We start from the raw sequence: 24,151 nt of genomic DNA, 5'->3' as shown, positions 1-24,151 counted from the left end.
TTAAATCGCTTTTATGACCATAGAGCTAAATTATATCATTGTAAATAAAAAATAAAAAAACAACACTTCTTTACTTTGGATTGAGAGCAACTTTTAATGGGTATTATTTTGTTACTGTCATCGATACTTAGAGGAGTTGGAACTTGGAAGTTAACCCGTATACCGGGTTCCTATAGTGCATGTAATTAAATTGGTCATTTCTGTTAATACAAAGTTTTACAAATCTACAAGATGTTGGACGTATTATATAGCCTTCCTTATTTTGTATTAGAATTGCCAAAGCTAAAATTGAAGAAACCGTCATGGCTGGTGATGCCATCTCCTATGGTCGTCTTCAGTTTTGTATTACTCTCCTACTTCTTAGTAACTGGAGGTAAGTAATTCAAGCAAAGCTTCAGAGTTTGTTGATAGCATAAATAACACGAAAAATGTAGGTGTTAATTGGCTCCGGAACTTATGAATCTTCAGTAGTCGGCAGAAAAACAACTTTCATCTTTATTGTTGAAGTGTACCGGTGTGACGGTCTGAACAATCCCCCGGTCTCAGAATTCTCCTTGACATTGTATAATGGTTCTTTTCCGCCATTAGCTCGCTTCGCTCGCATGAAAATAAAACATCAAGCTCGTATGTACTGGTAAGCGGTAATATTAAGCTGCGCACGCTAACATTGCAGGAAAATAAAACATCAACCTCGTATGCACTGGCAAACGGTAATGTTCGCTCATGCGCAGATTATCGAGGAGAATTCTGAGACCGGGGGATCGTTCAGACCGTCACACCGGTACGTGCTGGAGTATAGTAATATCCCTTTGAATTTTTACGTCACCATATAATTTTAGGAGCCTTTCTATATCGGCGGCCTGTTCCTCACACGTTCATTAAAAATGAACATCAGCTAACCTAAACTTTTCCCCTTAGCCTAACCTACAATCCGTGTCCTTACCTAAGGGGGGGGGCTAACGCCCCTCTGTGACCCCCCTTACATTGCCATATTCTAAGTTAGACAAAATAATACATACTGACGGTTGCTATCATACATACATCCCCATATCTTGATAAATATTAATTAGCCCATAAGAAATATTTTCGAAGAAAACTAGTTTTCCTGAGTCTATCATACATTGAAACTCGGTGCCCTAAAGGACGTGCAAGATGATGTTTGTAACATTCTTGATTATTTAAGAGTATTGCCTGTCCCAACAAACTACATTTCTACCCAAGGATTTTAGAAATCAAGAAAGTATTCAGCGTCTTGAAAGCTTTGATGTATTCAATCTTTCAAATATGTAATGGTAGCTTACAATGTATAGTTTTGGGGTCGCATATTTGAAAGCTCTAGAACCTATATTAGAGGTACATCTTTGCTCCATTAACTTAAAAACTATCCATACCTATTCTCATGTCGATACAATTTGTCGGCTGCATGATGCAGATCAATTCTCATAGATATTTTGGATGTCACGTTCTGATAACTTTGTAAGTTTTTGTGCATCTCTTAAACTCTCTTGTAGCTGTAATAGACAGCTAGTGTTATTCCATTAGTAGTATGGTAGTATTCCGGATTTTACTTTATAACAGCATAACATTCCGGAGCCTTTGCATATCAGCGGCCAGTTCCTCCCTTGTGGATTAAACCTCCCTAAACTAACCTACAAGCCGTGTCCTTACCTACTTACTTAACGGGAGGGGCCTATGCCCCCTTGCGACCCCCTCTTACACTGCCATATTCTAAGTTAACCATAATAATATATACTGGTGGCCGTTATGATACATACATCCCTAACATTCCTAAACCAGTTTTTTCCAACATACAGTATTGAGATAACTGCGGTAACATGACATTTTTCGCATTGTTGGGTTTTGACTTACGGTTTGAGTAACTATTGTTAGCATTTATCTATCAGATTATGAGATACTACAGGGAGTAAAAGTACAGCCTGTATACTATACCTAAAGTTCGAACAAAAATCCCTAATTTCTTAACATTTTTTATCTTGTCAATTTAAGAAACTTCACATTGAAAATTAAAAGTTGCCGTGTTTTTTCATTGCTATTTAGCTAATAAGGCACCAGTTTTTTTTTATGACTACAATAATGGTTAACCACATATTGAGGTTTTTTTTTTTTTCAGGTTGTATGCTAACATACTCCTCTTTAACTTAACCTAACATAACAAAGACATTACTAAAGGATCTTTTCAACATCACTCTGGCCCCTAATTGCAGCCATTTTTAGCATTACTATATCTCTATTAATGCTTCCTTTCTTCCAATTTGTTCTAAACCTCACATCTAATTGAATCTCGGTGCTATACTGAAAGCCATACTTAGCTCTTAACCTATCATAGGGTTCTACATTCTGTTGAACTACCAACACATCAATTAACTATAGTTCAAATTTTGCAAGTGACTTGTTGATTGGTGATATAGGTTTTATAAATGAAAACTTGTTTAGACTTGCTAGATAAGCACAGTAATTATGGGCAAGTAAGCTTATCAGTTCCATGCCATTCCTTAATATCATCAAACTAACTAGATTATATTTTCCAGGCATCATATATGACGTGATTGTTGAACCACCGAGTGTGGGTTCAACGACAGACGAGCACGGGCATTCTCGGCCTGTAAGTTATGACGCTTTTATTGCTTTGTTATAATCACCATCATCTGAAATAATATGAGTAGTTACTAGAGTAAGAATTTAACCCATTTTTATAATTTCAGTACTAGCCAATCTTAGTAAGGATATTTTGGTAGTAATCATAGTAAGTTATAACTTGGAACTCTACTAATCAGTTGATTAACCGTTTTTTCCCCCAAATCCTTCACCACAGGTTGCGTTCATGGCTTACAGGGTCAATGGCCAGTACATCATGGAAGGTCTGGCATCGTCATTCATGTTTGCCCTCGGAGGAATTGGGTTCATTGTATTGGATCAGACACATTCTCCATCAACCCCTAAATTGAATAGGATCCTCCTGATAATAATTGGATTTGCTTGCATCATCATTGCTGCAATTGCCTGCTATGCCTTCATGAAAATAAAATTACCGTAAGTGACTCAAACGTGAATTGTTTTTTTGGTTAAGTGATAATGTAATGGTGATAGCTTAGTTGGAGGGTTATTTTGAACTTTACTGTTTGTATGTTATTTTGAATGACAAAGAATGCTTTTGTGTCTTAGATGATTGTTTTGCATCAAGGATTTTAGTTCTTGCTCGGATGTAGGACTTTGCTACTTGAGTTTATACTCAGAAGGGTGTTGAATATGGTAAGGAGAGTGCAAAATTATACGGGATATTGCAATATTAATATGCTTTCCTTTTTTACTTAATTTTTATCTTCATTCTTTTTACTTGTTTTCATGTAAATTAATTATTTCAAATGAATTTTCCTGGTGTTCACTAGGTAATAGGTTGGCCAAGGAACCAGCCACCCAATGAGATGTTACTGATAGAGAGTTGATTGGCCAGATGTATCTCTATGTGTACAGTTCTGCCTATACATACACCGAATAGTCTGGTTTTAGATATTCTCTTTTCTCATGCACCTGACAATACCTAAGATAACAACTGAAATACAGTATACTTCTTCTCTCAATGGGTTAATTGCTGCTTTGTAATCATTGTTCTGTGGCTATTTCCCACTTAGTAAAGGTAGAAGAGACTCTTTAGGTATGGTAAGCAGCTTTTCTAGAAAGACACTCCAAAATCAAACCATTGTTCTCTAGTCTTGGGTAGTGCCATAGCCCCTCTACCATGGTCTTCCATGTCCTATGGTAGAGTTTTCTTGTTTGAGGGTACACTCTGGCATACTATTCTATATTTGATTATTTCCTTTCTTCCCCGGGCTATTTTCACTGTTTGAGCCATTGGGCACATAGCTTCCTACTTTTCAAACTAGGATTGTACCTTCACTAGTAATAATAATATATTTTCAAGTTTAAGCTTCTTGACAAGAAAATTTAAAATGAGAGTTTTGACTAGCCTCTGTAGTACCTAGATCACCCTCATCAGGAGGCATGTAATGGCTGACATCGTTTAATTATTTATTTTTCTTTCACATGTCATCAACATCACTTGTTCTCAAGCTAAAATTTGGAACTTGCTCCTGCATTGTACCTTTGAATAATATTCGCTTGTGAATCCTAGGTTAGCTTGCAGGGGTAAATTTTTTAAGATAATTATTTCAAAGATTGTTATATTTCTGATACAGATGGCCTCCTATGTTAAATACAGTGCTGTATCAAGTTAAGAGAGAATTGTTAAAGAAAGATTTGGCAATTGAGCAAGAGAAGTTTTATGCAAATGGTTCCAATCACTGTTCGCAGTCTATAGCTCTGTTGGTACAGCACTCGCTTAGTGTGCGAGATGGGTATTGAATTGATTCACCACATCATCATTAGATTTTATTCTCCCTTCCTCTTTCCAATATCATCTGTAGCATTTGCCTACAGTCAACACTAAAGCTGAGAGCATGGCAGAAACAGCCTGCACCTTGTCTAGCATACATATCATCTCCTTTTCCAGCTTGGGGACTGATTCCACTTCGCATGCATCTGCTGCATTCGGTTCTGTTGTATTTTTTGACCCCCCGCCCAAAAAAAACAAAAAAACAATTTTTTTCAAATGTTTTGGTTCAAGGGATTACCCCTGCTATTCCCCTAGCCGCCGCTGCCTTTTTCTGTATCTTTTCCCACTTTTATGTGGGGTCGATGTTTCTGGCCAGCCTTCTCCATCTACCTCTATCCCATGCTTCATTATATATATATGCCATAGCATTGATTCTAATCTCACAATCTCCACTGGCCATATTGGTTTTGGCTAATTTTTCATGGCCTGATGCCTTTCCTGCCGCCAACCCTCCCCATTTACCCGGGCTTAGGACCGGCACCTAGTTGAGCCCTATCTACAGTCAACATACCTTAGGAAACCTGTTACAAAAAAATTGTGGTACAGTAATTCAATGAAATATTTTATACGTGCCTTCTGTTCCCAAACCTTCTGCCTTGAGCATTTTCACTGGTTTTTTTTTTCTGTGACCTATACCACTGTGTCAACTGATATTAAAACTCGTCTACCTAGTAGGAACAAGTGGTAGTAGCTTGTTGGAAAAATCTCATTCAGCAGGTTGGCCACATTGCCATTCTAAACAATTAATACTGCAGTATTTGTATTCAAGTGTTTTTTATATATAATGTCTTGAATTATTTTAGATATTCTAAGATAACTCTTCCTCGTAGTACTGTATTTTCTTTATATCTACTGGAAGGTAACCCTCGACTAGGAAAGTCAGACTTTAGAAATTTTAAGGCACGAATCTCGTTCAAGAAAGATTTTAACCTGTTAAATCTTTGAGCCCTGACCCCACTATGTTTGCCCTAAATCTTTCTCCTTCAAGTCATTCAGACCACTTACCTTTGAGCGCAAAGCGCTTTTGCCGATAGCGAAGCAGAAGAAATGAAATCTGGGTTTGTTCCGTAACCGAAATACAAACCACGCTATTTACAAAGGGTTATTACTTTTAGCGTAGCTGAAATGGCGAGCCATTAGAATTTAACGAGGGTGTATTACCCCCGCGCTAGTTAGCGGGGGGGTAGGGGAGTGGTAGCTAGCTACCCCTCCTCCCCCTCACACACAGGTGAATACTCACTTTCACTTTTGGCTCGGACTGTGACAGACGTCTCTGTCTTGGTCCTCGCTTGGCAGCCATTGTCTGTTTTGTCTTTACTTAATCGCTTACTTTTCTTTTACTCAATATATATGTAAACATGTTTTCATGTTTGTATATATATTTGAGTATAGAAATAAGTAAGTTTCCTTTTCAGATGTGTGTGTGTAGTGTACGATATCTACGTGGAGGCCTCGGCAGTTAGGCCACCACGGCCTAATTTTATGGGTTGCGATCGAGTTTGACTTCGGTCTTTCTCTCTCTCTCTCTCTTGAGGTCGTTCACCCTTTTACTATGTTTTACTACGCCCTTGTAGCTTCCTTCCCGTGTGGGTGGGGTTGCTACGCCGTACATTTTGTCTCAATTAGTTTATGAATCTAATTGTAGTTGTTTTTTTTCAGCTTGTAGAACGATTCCTTTCGGGGTTTTCGTTTTTTCTTTAGTGTTCATTCATTTTTAAATTACATAATTACATAGTTACATAATTATAATTGTTATAATTCTGTTTTGGTTACAGCTCTCCTTCCGCGAGTGTAAGTGGTTGTGAGGGCACGTGCCTGTTGTGTAATTCTTGTTCCTTTTCCTCGGGATTCCTCTTCGGAGCCTTCCCGGGGGAATGAATGTGTACTAATATTATTTGTTTTATTTTTTTACAGTTACCGATCTAGTTCGTTTCTGTAATATAGCAACGGTGTGAGCTGTCTGGTTGAGTCCTGGGGATTCGGCTGTTGCTGCCTCCCCCCTTGTATTGTCGTCAGGGGCGTGTCTCCTTCTACTGGTAGTACTCCCGTGTCGACGGACAGCTCCCCAGTTCATTTTAGAACAGTCAGGAGGCTTGCCTCCTTGGGCGGATAACTTTCCTTCCGAGGGAAGTTTTTTCCTGTCCAGGCTTGAGCTTTTCCTCTTTTGGGGGGTTCTTCTCTTGCCTTTTTTTCGTGCGACTATGCTCTTGGTGCTGAGCGGTCGCACCTGCAGTTTCGCTCAAGGGGCTGGGCAACTGCAGGAGCTCCTCTTCGGAGGATTGCCCCTTTTAGGTCACTGGCTGACCAGTCTCTTCCACGAAGTGTTTCTCTTTCGTTCGCGAGAGAGTACACTCATAGAGACTCCTCTTCGGAGGTTTCTTCTGTTGCTGTTGCTGTTGGCCTCCCTCGCCGTAAGGCCCTCCGTCCGCCTCGTCGTAAGGGCCTCTCATCTCCCTATAAGGGTGCTTGAGGCGCCTTTTTGAATCTCCGTTTGCAGCCTACAACTTCTTTTTCTCGATCTTCCGTCTTGGTGCAGATGGACAGCAGTCTAATCTCGTCTTCCGACGGGCAACGGTCTTCCCGACGGACAACGGTCTTCCCGACGGACAGCGGTCTTCCGACGGACATCAGTCTCCCGGCGGACAACGATCCCTTCGGGGCAAAGGGTTGCCCCCACGGGGGTTCTTCCCTTGCGTGTCAGGGTTTCCCTGCGCGCCCTTCTGTTCGTCAGCGCTCTCCTGTTCGTCAGCGCTTTCAAGATGATCTTCCCTGCGGTTCCTGTTACGTGCCCTGTGCGCCCACGTTCGCCCTCGCGATCTAGAACTTCGGTTCAGGTCGGGGTCAAGGACTCTTCTTCTTTGCGCAGGCTTCCACGCGTAGCCTTCTGCTCGTCAGCGATCATCAGCTCGTCAGCGATCATCAGCTCGTCAGCGATCATCAGCTCGCCAGCGATCGTCAGCTCGTCAGCGATCATCAGCTCGCCAGCGATCTCCGGATCGCCCACGTGTGTTACAGCTGGCACGCCAACGTTCTCCAACACTTCTGAAGGAACATGGTTCGCCAGCTACTAGCTCAACTGCGGATGCTGATCGCCATCGCGCGACCCTCAACTGCAGATGCTGATCGCCATCGCGCGACCCTCAACTGCGGATGCTGATCGCCATCGCGCGACCCTCAACTGCGGATGCTGATCGCCATCGCGCGACCCTCAACTGCGGATGCTGATCGCCATCGCGCGACCCTCAACTGCGGATGCTGATCGCCATCGCGCGACCCTCAACTGCGGATGCTGATCGCCATCGCGCGACCCTCAACTGCGGATGCTGATCGCCATCGCGCGACCCTCAACTGCGGATGCTGATCGCCATCGCGCGACCCTCAACTGCGGATGCTGATCACCATCGCACCCTTTCACGCGATCATTCACCTGCGCATGCTGCTCGCCATCGCACAACCCTGAACGATTGCCCGCTTAACGCATGCTGCTCCTCATCGCACAACCCTGAACGATCGCCCTCTTGCGGATGCTGATCACCATCGCACCCTTTCACGCGATCATTCACCTGCGCATGCTGCTCGCCATCGCACAACCCTGAACGATTGCCCGCTTACGCATGCTGCTCCTCATCGCACAACCCTGAACGATCGCCCTCTTGCGGATGCTGATCACCATCGCACCCTTTCACGCGATCATTCACCTGCGCATGCTGCTCGCCATCGCACAACCCTGAACGATTGCCCGCTTACGCATGCTGCTCCTCATCGCACAACCCTGAACGATCGCCCTCTTGCGGATGCTGATCACCATCGCACCCTTTCACGCGATCATTCACCTGCGCATGCTGCTCGCCATCGCACAACCCTGCACGATTGCCCGCTTACGCATGCTGCTCCTCATCGCACAACCCTGAACGCTCGCCCTCTTGCGGATGCTGATCACCATCGCACCCTATCACGCGATCATTCACCTACACATGCTGCTCGCCATCGCTTACCGCCAGCGATCTTCTTCACCTACGCGGCAGCACGATCCCTCGCCGTCACGCCCATTCGCCTGCGCGCCCGCGCGATCGCTCGCCTGCGCGCCCGCGCGATCGCTCGCCTGCGCGCCCGTGCGATCGCTCGCCCGCGCGATCGCTCGCCTGCGCGCCCGCGCAATCGCTCGCCTGCGCGCCCTCGCGACCGCTCGCCTGCGCGCCCGCGCGACCACTCGCCTGTGCGCCCGCGCGACCATTCGCCTTTGCGCGACCGTTCGCCCTCGCGCGACCGTTCGCCCTCGCGCGACCATAGTTCGCGGCGAATTCCACAGCCGGTGGTAGCAGCAGGGACGCGTGCTCCTAGGCGGCACTCGGGATCACCTCCATCCAAGCACAGGTTGGTAGTGCAGGACGAAGACAGGTCAGTACAGCATTCTTCCCACCTTCTTTTCAGGCAGGAACCGTCGTGTCCTCTCCAAAGGATCGCCCGATCCCTTTCACCTTAGCGAGGATTTCGGACTCTGTGTCCTTGGAGCAGCAGACATGGTTTGATCCGCTGGCACGGGCGTTAATGAGGTTTATGAAACCAGCACTCACCGGCCAGGGTAACAAACCAGCGGCTGTCTCTCCTACGCTGAAGAGAAAGAGAGGAGTGGACTTCGTGGTGACTTCCCCCAGGGCGAAGTTGGTTCCCAAGAGGTCGGTCTCGAGGGTCCCCTCTCCTGCACGAGTACTCTCTCCTTCTCCCGCCCTGGAAGGATTTTTGGCGGGGGGGCTTTCCGTTGAAGATTTCTCCATCGGACAAGGGGTGACTGCTTACCTCTTCCTCTGGGAGCTTACCAGGTTCTTTCCCTCCTCGGTTACGGCCCGAGGTTTGGTTCAAGGAAGCTACAGGAAGATCAAGGGTACTTTCCTCCTCTCGAGCTCAGGCACCTTGGCCTTTCGTCGTTAAGTATCTACTTGCGGACAAGCTCGATGTTGTACCATCTGGACGCACTGACTGAAGGCTTCCTTCGGGTGTCTCATCTGTGGAGGTCAACGACCTCAGACACCCTTCCATCCTTGAGAAGAGTTTTGTCTTTGCCCAAGGACAGAGACTTAAACATCTGCTGTGCGGAGTAAATCGACTTCCGGTTTCACTCCTCCAAGGCGCTTTCTTCCAGACTCTGCAGGGCTCCAGCTCCCTTTTCTTTCAACCACGTCGGCCTAAGTTATCGGCTACGACAACTGGGACAAGGTGTCCAATTGTAGTTTCCTCCTGTCAGGAACAGATGGCACGGGAGACTCCCCCGGGGGGGCATAGTCCTAAAAGGAGTTCACGAACTCTAGGATTGCAGGTTTTTTCGCTGGGAGGATGCTTAAGGTTACTCATCCGAATGACAGCTTCCCGATGCCCATTCCCGCACAATCTCTGTGAGTAGCCAAGGATATCGCGCCTGCCGTCTCTGTCAGCGAATTCAGTGTCTCTGAACCTCTATGCCATAGCATCAGCAGAGTTGCCCGGTTGGGCAGAATGATCCATACCTTAGGCGAAGGTCTTCCTTAGGATCATCGACGGCTTCACCCCCGGCCCCCTCAGTCGATCCTTTCTTGTAAGGAAGGATCTGAGAGGGGATGTCCATAGTCGACCTCTCAGCCCTGATCAAGTTTGTCGAACAAACTTCGGCCAGCGTAGACCAGCAGAATCGATCAGACTGGTAACGAGGCGACAGGACTCCTTTAACCCTGGATCGGAAGGACGGGTACTTTCAGTTTCCATTCCATCCATCTTCCAGGGTGCTCGTCGAATTCAGCCTAAACTGCAAGTATTCCTGCTTATGATGCAGTGTGGCTATCCCGCCGTGGCATAGCAGGTTTGTTTCCCCAGAGAACTCTCCCTGCCTTCCTCTTGGCCGCTCAGGTGCAGACTTCCGCCTCCTCTGCTGTTTGGAGGGCTGGTCAACTCCGGTAGGCTCGGGTTTCGACCTTCTTCAGCGCCGGGAAAAGCTTCCGAATGCTGACCATGAGTGTGGGCTCATGGTATTTTGCTTGGAGCCTTCTCTTCCTCTGCCTCAACATCTGGAGTATCTGGCCATGATATTGAGTCAACCGCCTTACCACGTTGGAAACCCCGCTTCTCGTCCGTCCAGCGAGGTTAAGCAACGTCGGTACTTGGATGGGTGGCCACCTGGGGACGCCAGATTCTGTTACCACATCCTCCGAGCCTTCCTTTCGGTTCACCGTGGCAAGACTGAGGAGAGTCGCAGTACCTGTTCTCAGTCAAGCAGAGTTTTCAGCCCTACCTTGGAACGTTTCCTAGTTCTTCTTTCCTCATTGACCCGTTTATAGTCCGAACGGTCGCCTCAGGATAAGTTCCATGTGGGGCGATCCAAGTTCCGGTGGCTTCAGGCAATGTTTAACCGGACTCCCTGGCCCTATGGGACCAGCGGAACTATTAAACCTGCAATGGGTGTTGACCTATGGAGCCTCTTGATGGTAGTGGATATTCTCGTCCTTTCCCCACATTCTTGATGCGGTTCTCGGACTCGTCAAAGGAAAGGGGGGGGGGCATGTTCCGGTCCAGGCCTATGGTCAAGACCTGAAGGATACCTCTCCATTCAGGCAGGCAGGCTTAAGGGCCTTAGTCTGGCCCCTCTTCAGATCCTACCGCTCCTGCCAAGTCGCCCCGTTGCGTGTCGACTTCATGCTAACCAGCAGGGGACGCATTTTCACACCTTCACATCTTGCAGTAGAGATATCGGGACGATTGAGATTCTCTCAATTCCACCATCGGCTCTCTCATTCCAGGCAGGGGAATGTTTCTCTCAGACTATCCGAGCAGAGCCTCATAGAGAGAGTGTACCTAGGGGTCTTTGACCTTGGGTAACCAGCAAGTGCTGGTCTGGGGGACCTGATCGCGACAGCTTGGAACCTCAAGCTTCCGCTAGTTTTCCCCCCAGTCTCAGACCCCGAGACTCTGGCAAGATGCATTCCGGTGATGGTGGGACAACTTCGACGCCTGCGTCTTCCCTCCTTTTTGTCTGCGGACAATGGGTCTCAACAAAACCAGGTTGTCTGTCAACCTTTCAATGGGAGAGCTCCACTGGGACTATGTGCAGAACGGTTTCTGGACCCTCTGCTTCCCCTGACGGAACTCCCGGGAGAGCTTCTCCCACGGCGCAGACTACTCAAGCAACCACACTGCGACATCTCTCCCGAACCGGGGCGTCGCTTCGGCTTCATGCCTGGAGACACTACGCTTCCTCCTCTAGAAGAGACAACCCGCTACAGTCGCGGTACGGAGGTCGCGTCATCTGCGATAGTCATCCACAGGGGTCTCCCAGGCAAAGTGAAGAGTCTAAGGTGGTTGGTGCCGTGGGAGATATACCTCTTCCCGTGAGGCCTCTTCTCCAGCAATAACGGTCTTATTGCCTTTCGGCGGGGGGAAACTCCTTTCCGCTCTTGGCAATGAAGCCTGTCGCTCAGCCTTTCCCTGACCTTCAGGCTTAAAGGAATAACTTTTTCCTGCCCGCTGGATCTATCCTCGCTCATGCGAAGCTACGATCGTCCCTGCCCTAGTCGGAGGAAGACCTCCAACTTGGAGCATGGCTCGGACTTTTAGTCCTTTAAGAGATCTTCTCAAGACCCTTTTACGACAGGCCTCGGATTGTATTCCGCCCTGGGTCTTCTGCTCACTCTGGCCACGGCCAGTGTGTAAGCAATCTTCTTGGTCTCTTACTACTCCCCCCCTTTCTAAGGAAGAGGGGAAGGCAACATTCAGGCTCGCTCCTGAGTTGTTGGCTAGACTCAGAATCTGAGGGTCCCGACCCTTCGGTCCGATTCATTCAAGATTTTGAGTCTCCATTCTGTGTCTGATGTCCCAAGACCTTCTCTTTCTTGCCAGTACAGGAATCGAGAGGTTAGCGCTGGGAACAGCTGCAGTTTGGCCTCAGTTGCAGCCGATTTGGGAACACAAGGAGGACATGGGGGGAGAGTCACCAGTATACCTCTTCAGCCCGGACTCAAGGACATTCATCTCGACCTGTCTTCAGACCCTCCCCCGTCACGTCGCCCTACAGCACGATGTTGGATACATCGCAACGTCCCTCGCCTTCGAGTAATACTACTCTGTGACGCAGGTGCTACAAGCTGGAGTCTGGAAGCGTCTGATGACCTTCGCAGCCCGCTTCCTGCAGGGCGTGACCCACAGGAGTCTCGATACGTTTTCTATCGCTCTGTGGTGGCTACACAACAGCTGGTCTAACCTCAGGCTCCTTTTTGGACAGGTAGCAGAAGGTTGAGGGCATTGTTATCAGGTTTTAGTCTGCATGAACGAAAGAAGTATGTCTGGCCCTTACTTCTTTCTTCATCATCCCCTCTACGGGGAAGCAGCATCCTGGTCTCTGCATAGCTGACCTCGAACCTCTGCAGGTAAACCATGCTTCCTTGTGTTCCGAGTATTGAGTCAATACTGTCGCGTCCCCCATACCCTGACGAGGTGGTATTGGGAACGTCTTAACCCAGAGTTCCTTCTGGAACTCCAGGTCAACTGCCTAAGACGGGTCACACTTCTTCCTTCACACACAAGCTTACGTAGGCCACATGGTTCCTTGCGGTGCAAGGAACTTGTGAGGTGCAGGGACTCCTTTTCTCGAGTGCGACTCACTCGGATTCTGAGTCCCCGGGTAAAGCCAAAGCCAGTATGGCTGGGGACTTTCCACCCTTCCTAAGGGATAAGTCACCCTTTGTAAATAGCGTGGTTTGTATTTCGGTTACGGAACAAATGACAAATTCGAAGATAATTTGTATTTTTCCTAACCATACAAACCTTAGCTATTTACACATATTTGCCCGCCAGCCCTGTCCCCCAAGACAAGTCCTACCTCTAAGTGAAAGTGAGTATTCACCTGTGTGTGAGGGGGAGGAGGGGTAGCTAGCTACCACTCCCCTACCCCCCCGCTAACTAGCGCGGGGGTAATACACCCTCGTTAAATTCTAATGGCTCGCCATTTCAGCTACGCTAAAAGTAATAACCCTTTGTAAATAGCTAAGGTTTGTATGGTTAGGAAAAATACAAATTATCTTCGAATTTGTCATTTTGCTTACCATTCCTAACTCCTTTCCTGGCCACAATTCCATTTGGAAATAGCATATGAAGCTATGTGGTAGCCTAATGTAATTTCTCACGACTCGCAAACTGTTGGCTTAGGTTTTGAACTCTGCTCATAACAGATGACTTTCACTTGGATAAATAGATTTGTTTTATGAATTTGATGTCCATACTTTAATATTTTGTCATTTCAGTATTTAAAAGTGTCCACTGTTCTCTAACAGGGTTTTGTCTTAATTGAGAGAGAGAGAGAGAGAGAGAGAGAGAGAGAGAGAGAGAGAGAGAGAGAGAGAGTGAGTGAGTGAGTGAGTGAGTGAGTGAGTGAGTGAGTGAGTGAGTGTTTCCTGGGTAATTTATCTCTTTAAATACAAATTTTTATCCCAAAATTGGTTAGCCTTTTTGGACATGTTACATTATTCCCTATTCCTGTAACTAGAAGAAGGTACTGTACACACATTACATTCTGGTTCCATGGACACTTTTAACAGCCTTTGGTTATTTTACCCTAAAATTGGTGAGCAATTATCTTTTATTGCTAAATGATGAGCAATCGAGAGTTTAGGTACCCCAGACAGTGTATTTTGGACCTTATTTGATATAGCAAATTTGTTTCCATAAGCTCTTTGAATGCAGGACTTGAACAAACCTTATAATGTTCCGTTTTCAGTGAATTAGCAAGGGAAATGTCATATATGATCCTTGAATGTAGCCTTATATTTGGGTTTATGACAAGATTCTTGTTGAAAATGCTCAACATTGCTGTATTATGATTATTTTTGGAAATGCTGGGTTTTAGTAGCCTATTGGAAATACCCCTGCCTGGTAATCTGCTGGATGGTGTTCGAGTCCCGTTCAAGCTCGATAGTTTCTTGTAGCGTCTGCAACCTCACCATCCTTATGAGCTAGGGATGGAGGTTTGTCAGGAGGAATGCAGCCTCGTCTTTCAGGGCGAATGCAGCCTCGTCTTTCAGGGCGAATGCTGCCTCGTCTTTCAGGGCGAATGCTGCCTCGTCTGTCAGGACGAATGCAGCCTCGTCTTTTAGGGTGAATGCTGCCTCGTCTGTCAGGAGGAATGCAGCCTCGTCTTTCAGGGCGAATGCAGCCTCGTCTTTCAGGGCGAATGCTGCCTCGTCTTTCAGGGCGAATGCTGCCTCGTCTTTCAGGGCGAATGCAGCCTCGTCTTTCAGGACGAATGCAGCCTCGTCTTTCAGGGCGAATGCAGCCTCGTCTTTCAGGGCGAATGCTGCCTCGTCTTTCAGGACGAATGCAGCCTCGTCTTTCAGGGCGAATGCTGCCTCGTCTGTCAGGACGAATGCAGCCTCGTCTTTTAGGGTGAATGCGGCCTCGTCTGTCAGGAGGAATGCAGCCTCGTCTTTCAGGGCGAATGCAGCCTCGTCTTTCAGGGCGAATGCTGCCTCGTCTTTCAGGGCGAATGCTGCCTCGTCTTTCAGGGCGAATGCAGCCTCGTCTTTCAGGACGAATGCAGCCTCGTCTTTCAGGGCGAATGCAGCCTCGTCTTTCAGGGCGAATGCTGCCTCGTCTTTCAGGGCGAATGCAGCCTCGTCTTTCAGGGCGAAGGCAGCCTCGTCTTTCGGGACGAATGCTGCCTCGTCTTTCAGGACTAATGCAGCCTGGTTTTTTCAGGGCGAATGCTGCCTCGTCTTTCGGGACGGGGGCAGCCTCGTCTTTCGGGACGGGGGCAGCCTCGTCTTTCGGGACGGGGGCAGCCTCGTCTTTCGGGACGGGGGCAGCCTCGTCTTTCGGGACGGGGGCAGCCTCGTCTTTCGGGACGGGGGCAGCCTCGTCTTTCGGGACGGGGGCAGCCTCGTCTTAAAGGATGATGGGACGATCGCCGCCTTGTCCTTTCAGGGCGACGCCACGTCTTATTAGATCTTTGTCAAGGATGACTTTAGTGATCACTTTTCTCCTGTTGAATTGTTTGAGGTTAACAGAAGGAGAGGATCCTAAGTTCTGTTGCTCCATGTTCCCCACCCTCTGAGTTTTCACATGGTCATTAATGGAGCTTTAAGAATATTAATTTTTGTTTCTTAAAACAGAAACCTTTGATGACTAACAACAGTAGGAGCCAGACTTTGCTACTTCTGGCGAGCTTGGGAGAGGAGAGGAACAGTCCTTTGGTCCGTGTTTTTACTAGGATGGATGCGAAATCTTTTTCCTAGTGAATCCTCCTTTGTTAGTTACTCTGATAAGACTTTTCTGCCTAACCGACTTTGCAACTTCAATGTCTCTCTTTTGGGAGAGGGAGTCATTTGTCCGGTCCTGGACGTAAAGGCTCTTTTCGCCTTCGTTCAGAAGTCAAAGTTCTCCATGGAGACATCAAATCTTTGGAGAAGAGGGGAGCAGACCTTTGGTCAGTACTTCTTCTGAAGGAGGATTACTTTTTCCTTTTAAAGGGAAACCTCCTTTAGTTTTTAGCTACAACGATTCTCTCTCCCAGTTCTAGAGAGGAGTAAGTGGCAGGCTATGCAATCAAACTTTATCTGAGGTTTGTTTACAAGGAAGAACGGGTGTAGAATGGGTCAGTTTCGGGCGTGTGTTTTGGTCTCAGCTCCGACCCTCTCATGTTCACGTAACTTTTGCTTTATGTAGCGGAATACTGCTCTCTGGAGAAATCAGAGCGTCCCTGTATCTGGATTTTTAGATAACGTTGAGCCTATCAAATAATTAGGTCTTCTTGTCAACAAGAAGAGTCTCTTCTGACACCAGGACGCTCAGCACCTTGTCTTTTAGAACGTTCAGCGTCTCGCTCTGTTAACCTCTCGGCTCCACGTCTTACAGGCTCCACGTCTTACAGGACTTTCGGCACCACGTCTTACAGGACTATCGGCGCCACGTCTTACAGGACGATCGGCGCCTCGTCTTTCAGGAGGCTCGACGTCGAAGTTCTAGCATGAGGCATGACTTTGAACATGTGAATCTAGGACTTCGTGATGACACTAGTCGAATCGTGTGTCGAGATCAAGGACGCCTTCGTTCTGATTTCTTGGATCTAGAAAGGAGGTTTGTTCTAGGGCAAGAAACATCGGGGCAAACATGCTCAGCAGGAAGAGACTTGTTTTTCCCTCAGAATGGTCTCTCAACCCGCTAGTCTGTCAGTCTCTGGATGTTGTGGGGCAGACCTGTAACAGACCTTTTTGCCTCCAACTGGAAGAAGAGGATCCCCTACTGCTGCTCCCTAGTCCCGGACAAGGAAGCTGTAGCAGTGGACTCCTTCCTGATGGATTGGACGGGGGTGGACATGTTTGCGTTGCCCCCGTTCGAGATCATCAATCTGGTCTTCAGGAAATTCGCTCTCCTCGATTCGGAGCGAATGATCCTAGCGGCTCCATTCTGGCCTGCTAGGGAATGGTTTTCGGAAGTGATGGGCATGTTGATGGACTTCCCAAGAAGACTTCAGCAAGTCCAGATCTTCTCAAACAGCCCCACTTCGAGAGGTATCATCTTACCCCCCTTGCTCTCAACTGACTTCCTTCAGACTGACTAGAAGCTTGTCAGATCTCGAGGATTTTCGGCACGAGTGACGAAATCTATCGCCAGAGCAAGGAGGATCTCTTCACACAGAGTCTACCAATCTAGGTGGGAGACCTTTAGAGCTTGGTGCAGGCGGCACAAGTTTCCTCATCCACTACCTCTCTGAGCCAGATTGCAGACTACTTCTTGTACCTCAGACAGGATGCTAAGCTGGCTGTATCTACCATCAATGGATACAGCAGTATGCTCTCCACCGTCTTTAGGCATAGAGGCCTAGAGTTGTCCCAAAATCAAGGTTTGCAGGACCTCATTGGGTCTTATCAGACGACGTAATAGGTACTCTTAAACCTGGATGTGGTGTTTTAAGTTTCTGTGCTCGAAGAAATCTGAACCTATCTCGCTAGCCTCTCTTCGGGTTGTAGCGAAGAAAACCCTCTCCCTTATGACTCTAGCGAATGCCAAGAGGTCAGCGAAGTCCAGGCGATTGGGAAGAGGGTGAGCTTCAATTAAGATAGGGCAGTTTGTGGCTTAAGGTTCATCTTTCTCGTAAAGAGCGAGAACCCTTCGTAACCCTGTCCTACGACGTTTATGTCATTAACCTCACGAACCTAGTGGGTCGAGAGAAGGAAAGACTCCTCTGCCCAGTTAGGTCCCTCAAAGTTTTTTTTTGGCTCACACTGAACATGAGCTGTGCATCCAACTTGTTATGGTGTTCAGTGAAAGATCCACCAAAAACCCCTGTCTAAGTATGCTTTGTCCTTTTTTCCTGAGGGAGAAAATTAGGGAAGCCCACCTCTTATGTGAGGAGGGACACTTCGCCCTGTTGAAATTACGGGCTCACAAAGTGAGAGCCATTGCTACCTCTCTGGCATATCAGGAATATATGTTAGTTAGGGTATTCATGGATGCTATTTTCTGGAGGAGCAACTCTGTCTTCGCTTCTCATTAACTTAGAGAGGTGAGAGTAGACTTTGGCAAGTGCTATACCTTGGGCCCATACATAGCTGCAGTTTCTGTATTAGGCAAAGGAGTTAATAACCCCACTCAACCTTGGTTTATATGCATGTATGAGGGTTTGTGTTTTTATGATGGTCTGAGGACTTCGTCTTGTGGTGCGGTTCCCTCAGTCTATGTTGCAGGGTTAGGTGGTTAGTTTTAGTAAGGTTGCAGTTTTTATTATATGGGGCGAAGGTAGTTTCTGAAGTCTAGTCAAGTTGTTGGTCTTATCCCTTTGACAGACTCGATTGAGTTTTTTGCAGCTTTGCAGGCTTACTCCTGGATAAACTCTCGTAAGGGAAAGCCATTCTAAAGGCTGTACCTTTGAATCAGCTACCTTAGCAGGCAAGGAATCAAGTTGTTTTTATCTCCTACAACTCTTTTGTTGTTTCCCCAACGATGTTTACTGTCTGTTTCCCTCCTCCAAATGTGTGAATCAGCTATATATATATAACTGCCAGGTAAGTACTATTCATAAAAATGGAGTTTTTATGATAAAACAAAGTTTTATGAATACTTACCTGGCAGTTATATATATATTCGAAGGCCCACCCACCTCCCCTCAGGAGACAGGTCGGGCATAGATGAACTGAAGTCTTGGACACGGGAATGATTCCTTGGACCACCCTGTGACGGGTGTTACCACCTACCTCCCAACCACCACAAGGCGGTTGCCTCGTTTTGAAAAATTCTGCCGATTTAGAGATATCAGCTATATATATATAACTGCCAGGGAAGTATTCATAAAACTTTGTTTTATCATAAAAACTCCATTTTTACAAGTTAAGGGCTCCAGTTTGCTAAAAAAAAAAAATAAAAATAAATATATAAAATTCTAAATTAGGTGGCAAATTGCAAGTGCCCAACAAAAACGTCTGAAGTTCTAGCGACTTAGCTGAACAACAGACTAGGACGTATATATTGAATATTTATATTAAGCAAGTTCACATGTTTTATTTTATCTTTTCAGTTTTGATATTGCTTCTGCTTCCATATAGTATACTGTAGTATAGTTTTACATCATATATATTTCTTTAATAGTTTTGTTTCCTTACTTGAGGCCTTGACCTTCAACATTTGAATATTAATTTTGGTGTCATATGCATCTTGGATAAAAATTGAAAATATAATATACTGTAATATAAAATAGAGATGAAACAGTGAATGCAATCTTAGAAGTACAGGGTGGTTTTAGAAGAGGTAAGGCATGTATGAATCAGGCAAGGAGGTGGATGTTGCATTTATCGATCTGGAGAAAGCGTATGATAGAGTTGATAAGGAAGCGATGTGGAATGTGAAGAGGTTATATGGAATTGTTGGAAGGTTATTGCAAGCAGTGAAGAGTTTCTACATAGGTAGTAAAGCATGTGTTAGGATAGGAAATGAAGTGAGGGAGTGATTTCCAGCAAGAGTGGTGCTGAGACAGGGATGCATGATGTCGCCATGGTTGTTCAATTTGCTTGTTGATGGAGTGGTGAGATAGGTCGAAGATTGAAACTGAGAGATGAGAGTGATCATGAATGGAAGGTAAATCAGTTGTTGTTTGTGGATGATTCTGTACTGGTTGCAGACTCGGAAGTGAAGCTTGGTCGATTAGTGGCAGTGTTTGGAAGGGTATGCGAGAGAAGGAGTTGAGAGTTAATTTGGGAAGAGTAAGGTTGTGAGATGCACGAGAAGGGGAGGGCGGTGCGTGGTTGAATCTCATGTTGAATGTAGAGTTACTTGAGGAATTATATCAGTTTAAGTACTTGGGGTCTGTTGTTGCAGCAAATGGTGGAGTGCAAAGTATTGGGCAGTGAAGGGAGTGGTAAAGAATAGTGTTAGGCATGAATGTAAAGAGAGTTCTGTATGAGAAAGTGTATGGATTGGAGTTGTGGAGAATGAAAGTGACGTAGAGACAGAAATTGAATGTGTTTGAGATGAAGTGTCTAAGGAGTATGGCTGGTGTGTCTCGAATAGATAGGGTTAGGAAAGAAGTAGCGAGGGTGAGAATGGGTGTAAGAAATGATTTAGCAGCTAGAGTGGATGTGAATGTGTTGAGGTGGTTTTCCCATTTTGAGAGAATGGAAAGTGGCTGTCTGCTAAAGAAGGCGATGAATGCAAAGAGTTGATGGGAGAAGTACAAGAGGAAGGTCAAGGTTTAGGTGGATGGATGGAGTGAAGAAAGCCCTGGGTGATAGGATAGATGTTAGAGAGGCAATAGAGCGTGCTAGAAATAGAAATGAATGGCGAGTGATTGTGACGCAGTTCCGGTAGGCCCTGCTGCCTCCTCCGGTCGCGTTGGTGACTGCGGAGGTAGCAGCAGTAGGGGATTCAGTGTATGAAGCTTCATTTGCGGTGGATAATGGGGTGAGGGTAGGTTGTGGCACCCTAGCAGTGCCAGCCAAAGTCTACTGAATCCCTCGTCAGGCTACCCCCCAAAATTGGGGGAAGTGCCTTGGTAATTAGATAAAATTATAACTTCCACAGATCTTATAGTTGTTAATGAATGTGTCCAAGAGATATTCCCTTTGCCATTGAATATATGGAATTATCAAAATTGGAATTGAACTGTACTGTATTTGATATGATGACGTTATGACAAACCACTAATTGTAAAATCATTGTTTTACTACAAAATCATAAAAATTTTGTATTTACTATAAAATTACCAATTTGAAAAAAAAATATAAAACAATTAATTGTAAAATAATCTTGTTTTTATTACGAAACTACTAAAAGTAATATAATTTTGTTTTTACTACTAAATCACTACTTATGAAAATCTTGTTTTTACTATAAAACCACTATTGTAAAAAAAATGCTACAAAACCAGTAATTTTAAAATTATTTTTTTACTACAATACCACTAATTCTCTAATAGTTTTTACTACAAAACCACTACTGTAATTGTAAAATAGTTGTTTTTAGTATAAAACCACTAATTGTAAATCTTTCCATTACAGAGGGTACCTGATGAGTTGAGGTGTAAATACACCATATGATGCTGCCAAAAAATCCACTATTTGGAATTGGGTTTCTGCGAGGCAGATAAGTTTTGCACTTAATAGTTTGTTATGCTTATTTTTCTGTAAAACTATTTTTTGATGTTTTGAGTTAAATCTGAAAATAAAATAAAAAGTTTATTATGTGTCCATACTCCTTGTACATTTAACCTTTCATCAAAATATTAAAAGAAAAGAGACTTCATATTTTTTAAGAATTTCTTGAAAAATTGAAGTACTTGACAGGAGAAAAGAAATTTCCAAGACGCATGATCGCTTGAACATGCCACAAATAATTTGAAAGATTACCTTGAATTTCAAGTTTTATTTGGAAATGTTTTTTATTTAACGAAAATGTGGGAGATAAGGTAAATTGATCCAGGTAAACAATGATGAAAGAAAAAAAAAAAAGATAAGTTTCGATAGTAAGCACTACAGACTACGTTGCTTTGCAGGAAACTTAGGGTAATGTTGTGTGAGTAGTTTTTTTTTTTTTATTTTATTACCAGTAAAGAACATTATTCATATCTTGTAAACTTCACAATTCATTTTAGCACAGAAACAGACACTACATTTGTTCCGATACTGTGTTTGGAAATTGTACTCTAGATGAAAGTGAAAACTTACCTGATTTTGAATGACCTTACAATTACTTAATATTGGAACGCATTTTGTAAATTCATAAATTTCAATTCTAACTTGTGTAGGGAAGGAGAAATATATGAGTGAAGATCATAGTGGCAAAGGGCTTTCTGTAGTACAAAAATATTTACAACCAACACATCTTGTACATTGGCGACTGTAGCGTGATGCCCACATAACATCCAATGTTTTGAGTAGCACCAGGTCTAAATTGAAGTCTGATTCTCACATCTCATTCCAATGATTCATCCTCTATATTTTACATATACTATATATTTTTGAACTACCTTGCATGCTGCAGTTTACGAAAAACAAATCTTCATCCAAACATTCTACATAAAAGTCAGTCTATGAATACACTTAGTGGAGTAAGCATTATCACGCTTAATTCCAACCACTGATCTTATCCAGTAACATCACTACACAATAATACAACAAACAGAAAACTGATCACAGATATAACTCTCAATATCACCGCCAGGTCATAGTGAGTGAGAGAAGAAAGAAAAATATCCATACAATGTTATCTTTATATTCTAAGTCTGGTCAGTGTTCTAAAATATACTGTACACATGATAACTCTGTTAGACCATTAACTTTTGTCCTCTATGTACATGACTACAGAAAGTGATGCACCATAACTCCTAAGGGTTTGAATCGTACGAATGGTTTATTCACTCGGGTATTTGTTCTTGGAAGTGAGAAATCTAGATTGCCTTCAATCCTAGTAACATTTCTCAGGCTATAAAATCTGTTTTTAGTACACTAAGTATATATATATATATATTTATATATGCCACAGTCTATTATGTCACTTATTTGGAGGAAAGATCACATAACAACCACTTCACTTGGAAAGCATAATCCTCCTTGTACTACAAAGACACTGTAGTAAGTAGTGAAAAGAGACCTTTGCTCTAGAGTGTCATCAAAATCTCTCGTCCGCAACCTGGAGTGGCGTGTAATGACCATTCGGTATATTTCCTGATTAGAAAAATAAAATCCAATTAGTGTGTTTCAATATTGATAAATTATTTATGATGTACCTTACAGAAAATAAGAGGACATCAAGAAACAAAAATGTAACCAGATACAGTAAAGTGGAATTGAAATCATCAATATATGCTTAACAATGTAGCTTGTCAATATAGACAGTAGTATTTCTGCTATCAAAAGCTTTTAATTAAACATAAATTCTCATGGAATTAAAAAAAAATTCATTACAGGACTTACCATTTTCTCTAGCTGGTTGGGGTTTAGGTTCAATGCTTCTTTTTGAATTTCTACTTTTGACAAACTGATGTATAGCCAAGTATACAGCAGCACATACTGCAGCAGCTACTGCTAGACTTTGGAACACCAAAACATTGCCTTCTCTAGTATCCGAATATTTCCCAAGAACAGAACCTCCAATAAATGTACCCAAGCAGCGGCCTGTAAATTTGAGGAGTCAATTATTTACCTGTGTGTAAATCTATTCCAAGGATGTACATCAGTACAAAAATCATTATTATTCAGATTGAAAATGGCAAATTTTTTTTTGTAAATTAATTTTTTACTAAGAAACTACTTGAAATATATACTGTACCTATATTGAAATGAGAAACCCAGACCAAAGCTTGAGCTGTGGCTACAAAGCTTTTGGGCGCAAGTTTATAAGCGAGGGTGGCTGCTGATACATTCATAAGGTTTAGTGTGAATAGTTCAAGGGACTCCAGAAGCAGGGCCCACCAGGGATCGCTGATGTACGATAAACCTAAGGAATAAAGAATAGTTAATGGAAGAAATATATATGCATGAAAAAATGAACCCTTTTCCTTGCACCGAGATCCTTAAAATGTTTCAAAAAAGAATCTGTGACAACCTTCTCTTGTGCAGTAATATTTTTTGTTGTACATCAAATTTAATGTTTTCACAAGTATATGGTAATCAACTTCAGTATTTTATTAATTATGGTCTTTTTGATTACCAATTGTATTTGTGTAATAATAAAGTAATATATCCGATTTTTGAGTTTTTACATTATAAATAGAAAATGTTTTATATTACAAGCTGAAAACAAATAATGTGTACTGCATAGAAAATCACTGTCTACAACAATGGCTAGGTTAAGTAAAATTTGGAAATCAAATTGCCTGAAATTACATATAAAAATTAGACTATACATCAGTTTAGTGAGATCAGTGTTACTGTATTGACACAAGTCATGGTATGACAATGAAGCAATCTTCAACAAAGCCCTCAGAACGATATTGGGAGTTCAATGGCAGGGCAGGGTTAGAAATGAAACTAATGGAGATTACTCGAGTGCTATTTGTGGACAAGATCATGGTGACGGGGAGATGGAGATGGATTGGGCATGCTCTTCGCACTCCCCCAGAGAGATTCATTCATTTAACTGAGCTCCACAAGGCACTAGAATAGAAGAGTTGGAAGACCCAGGCCTACGTGGCTGAGGACTTTGAAGCTTGAAGTAGATAACAAATGGAGTATTGAATTAAAAGCTCAAAATAGAGACGAGCCCTTTGCGTCAATAGGCGTAGGAGATGATGATATAAGA

The 24,151-nt window shown here is 44.3% G+C and overlaps 2 protein-coding genes across 2 annotated transcripts in view; one reads left to right on the top strand and one right to left on the bottom strand.

The window, feature by feature from the left end:
* Positions 1-120: 120 nt before the first annotated feature.
* Positions 121-21,090, top strand: LOC137627811 (oligosaccharyltransferase complex subunit ostc-B). The gene is made up of 4 exons (XM_068359177.1): positions 121-373; positions 2,550-2,623; positions 2,834-3,051; positions 20,911-21,090. The coding sequence occupies exons 1-4, from the start codon at positions 232-234 to the stop codon at positions 20,927-20,929; spliced, it is 453 nt and encodes a 150-aa protein (XP_068215278.1). The 5' UTR covers positions 121-231; the 3' UTR covers positions 20,930-21,090.
* A 305-nt stretch (positions 21,091-21,395) lies between these two features.
* The window catches only part of LOC137627810 (major facilitator superfamily domain-containing protein 6-A-like), a 116,535-nt gene continuing 113,779 nt past the window's right edge, over positions 21,396-24,151 (bottom strand). Inside the window, exons 9-11 of the mRNA XM_068359176.1 lie at positions 23,180-23,347; positions 22,825-23,025; positions 21,396-22,575 (exon numbers count right to left, since the gene is read on the bottom strand). Coding sequence (XP_068215277.1) covers positions 22,520-22,575; positions 22,825-23,025; positions 23,180-23,347 — 425 coding nt within the window. The 3' untranslated portion in view covers positions 21,396-22,519. The remainder of the gene's footprint in view (positions 22,576-22,824; positions 23,026-23,179; positions 23,348-24,151) is intronic.

Source organism: Palaemon carinicauda, chromosome 35 (assembly GCF_036898095.1).
Source record: "Palaemon carinicauda isolate YSFRI2023 chromosome 35, ASM3689809v2, whole genome shotgun sequence".
In the NCBI taxonomy this organism is placed as follows: domain Eukaryota; kingdom Metazoa; phylum Arthropoda; class Malacostraca; order Decapoda; family Palaemonidae; genus Palaemon; species Palaemon carinicauda.
This window is presented reverse-complemented; position numbering and strand designations above follow the sequence as displayed.

Coding starts and splice junctions, on each gene's coding strand:
- LOC137627811 (XM_068359177.1), top strand. CDS start 232: ATGTTGGACGTATTATATAGCCTTCCTTATTTTGTATTAGAATTGCCA. Junction 374..2,549: donor CTACTTCTTAGTAACTGGAG/GTAAGTAATTCA, acceptor TATATTTTCCAG/GCATCATATATGACGTGATT. Junction 2,624..2,833: donor AGCACGGGCATTCTCGGCCT/GTAAGTTATGAC, acceptor CCTTCACCACAG/GTTGCGTTCATGGCTTACAG.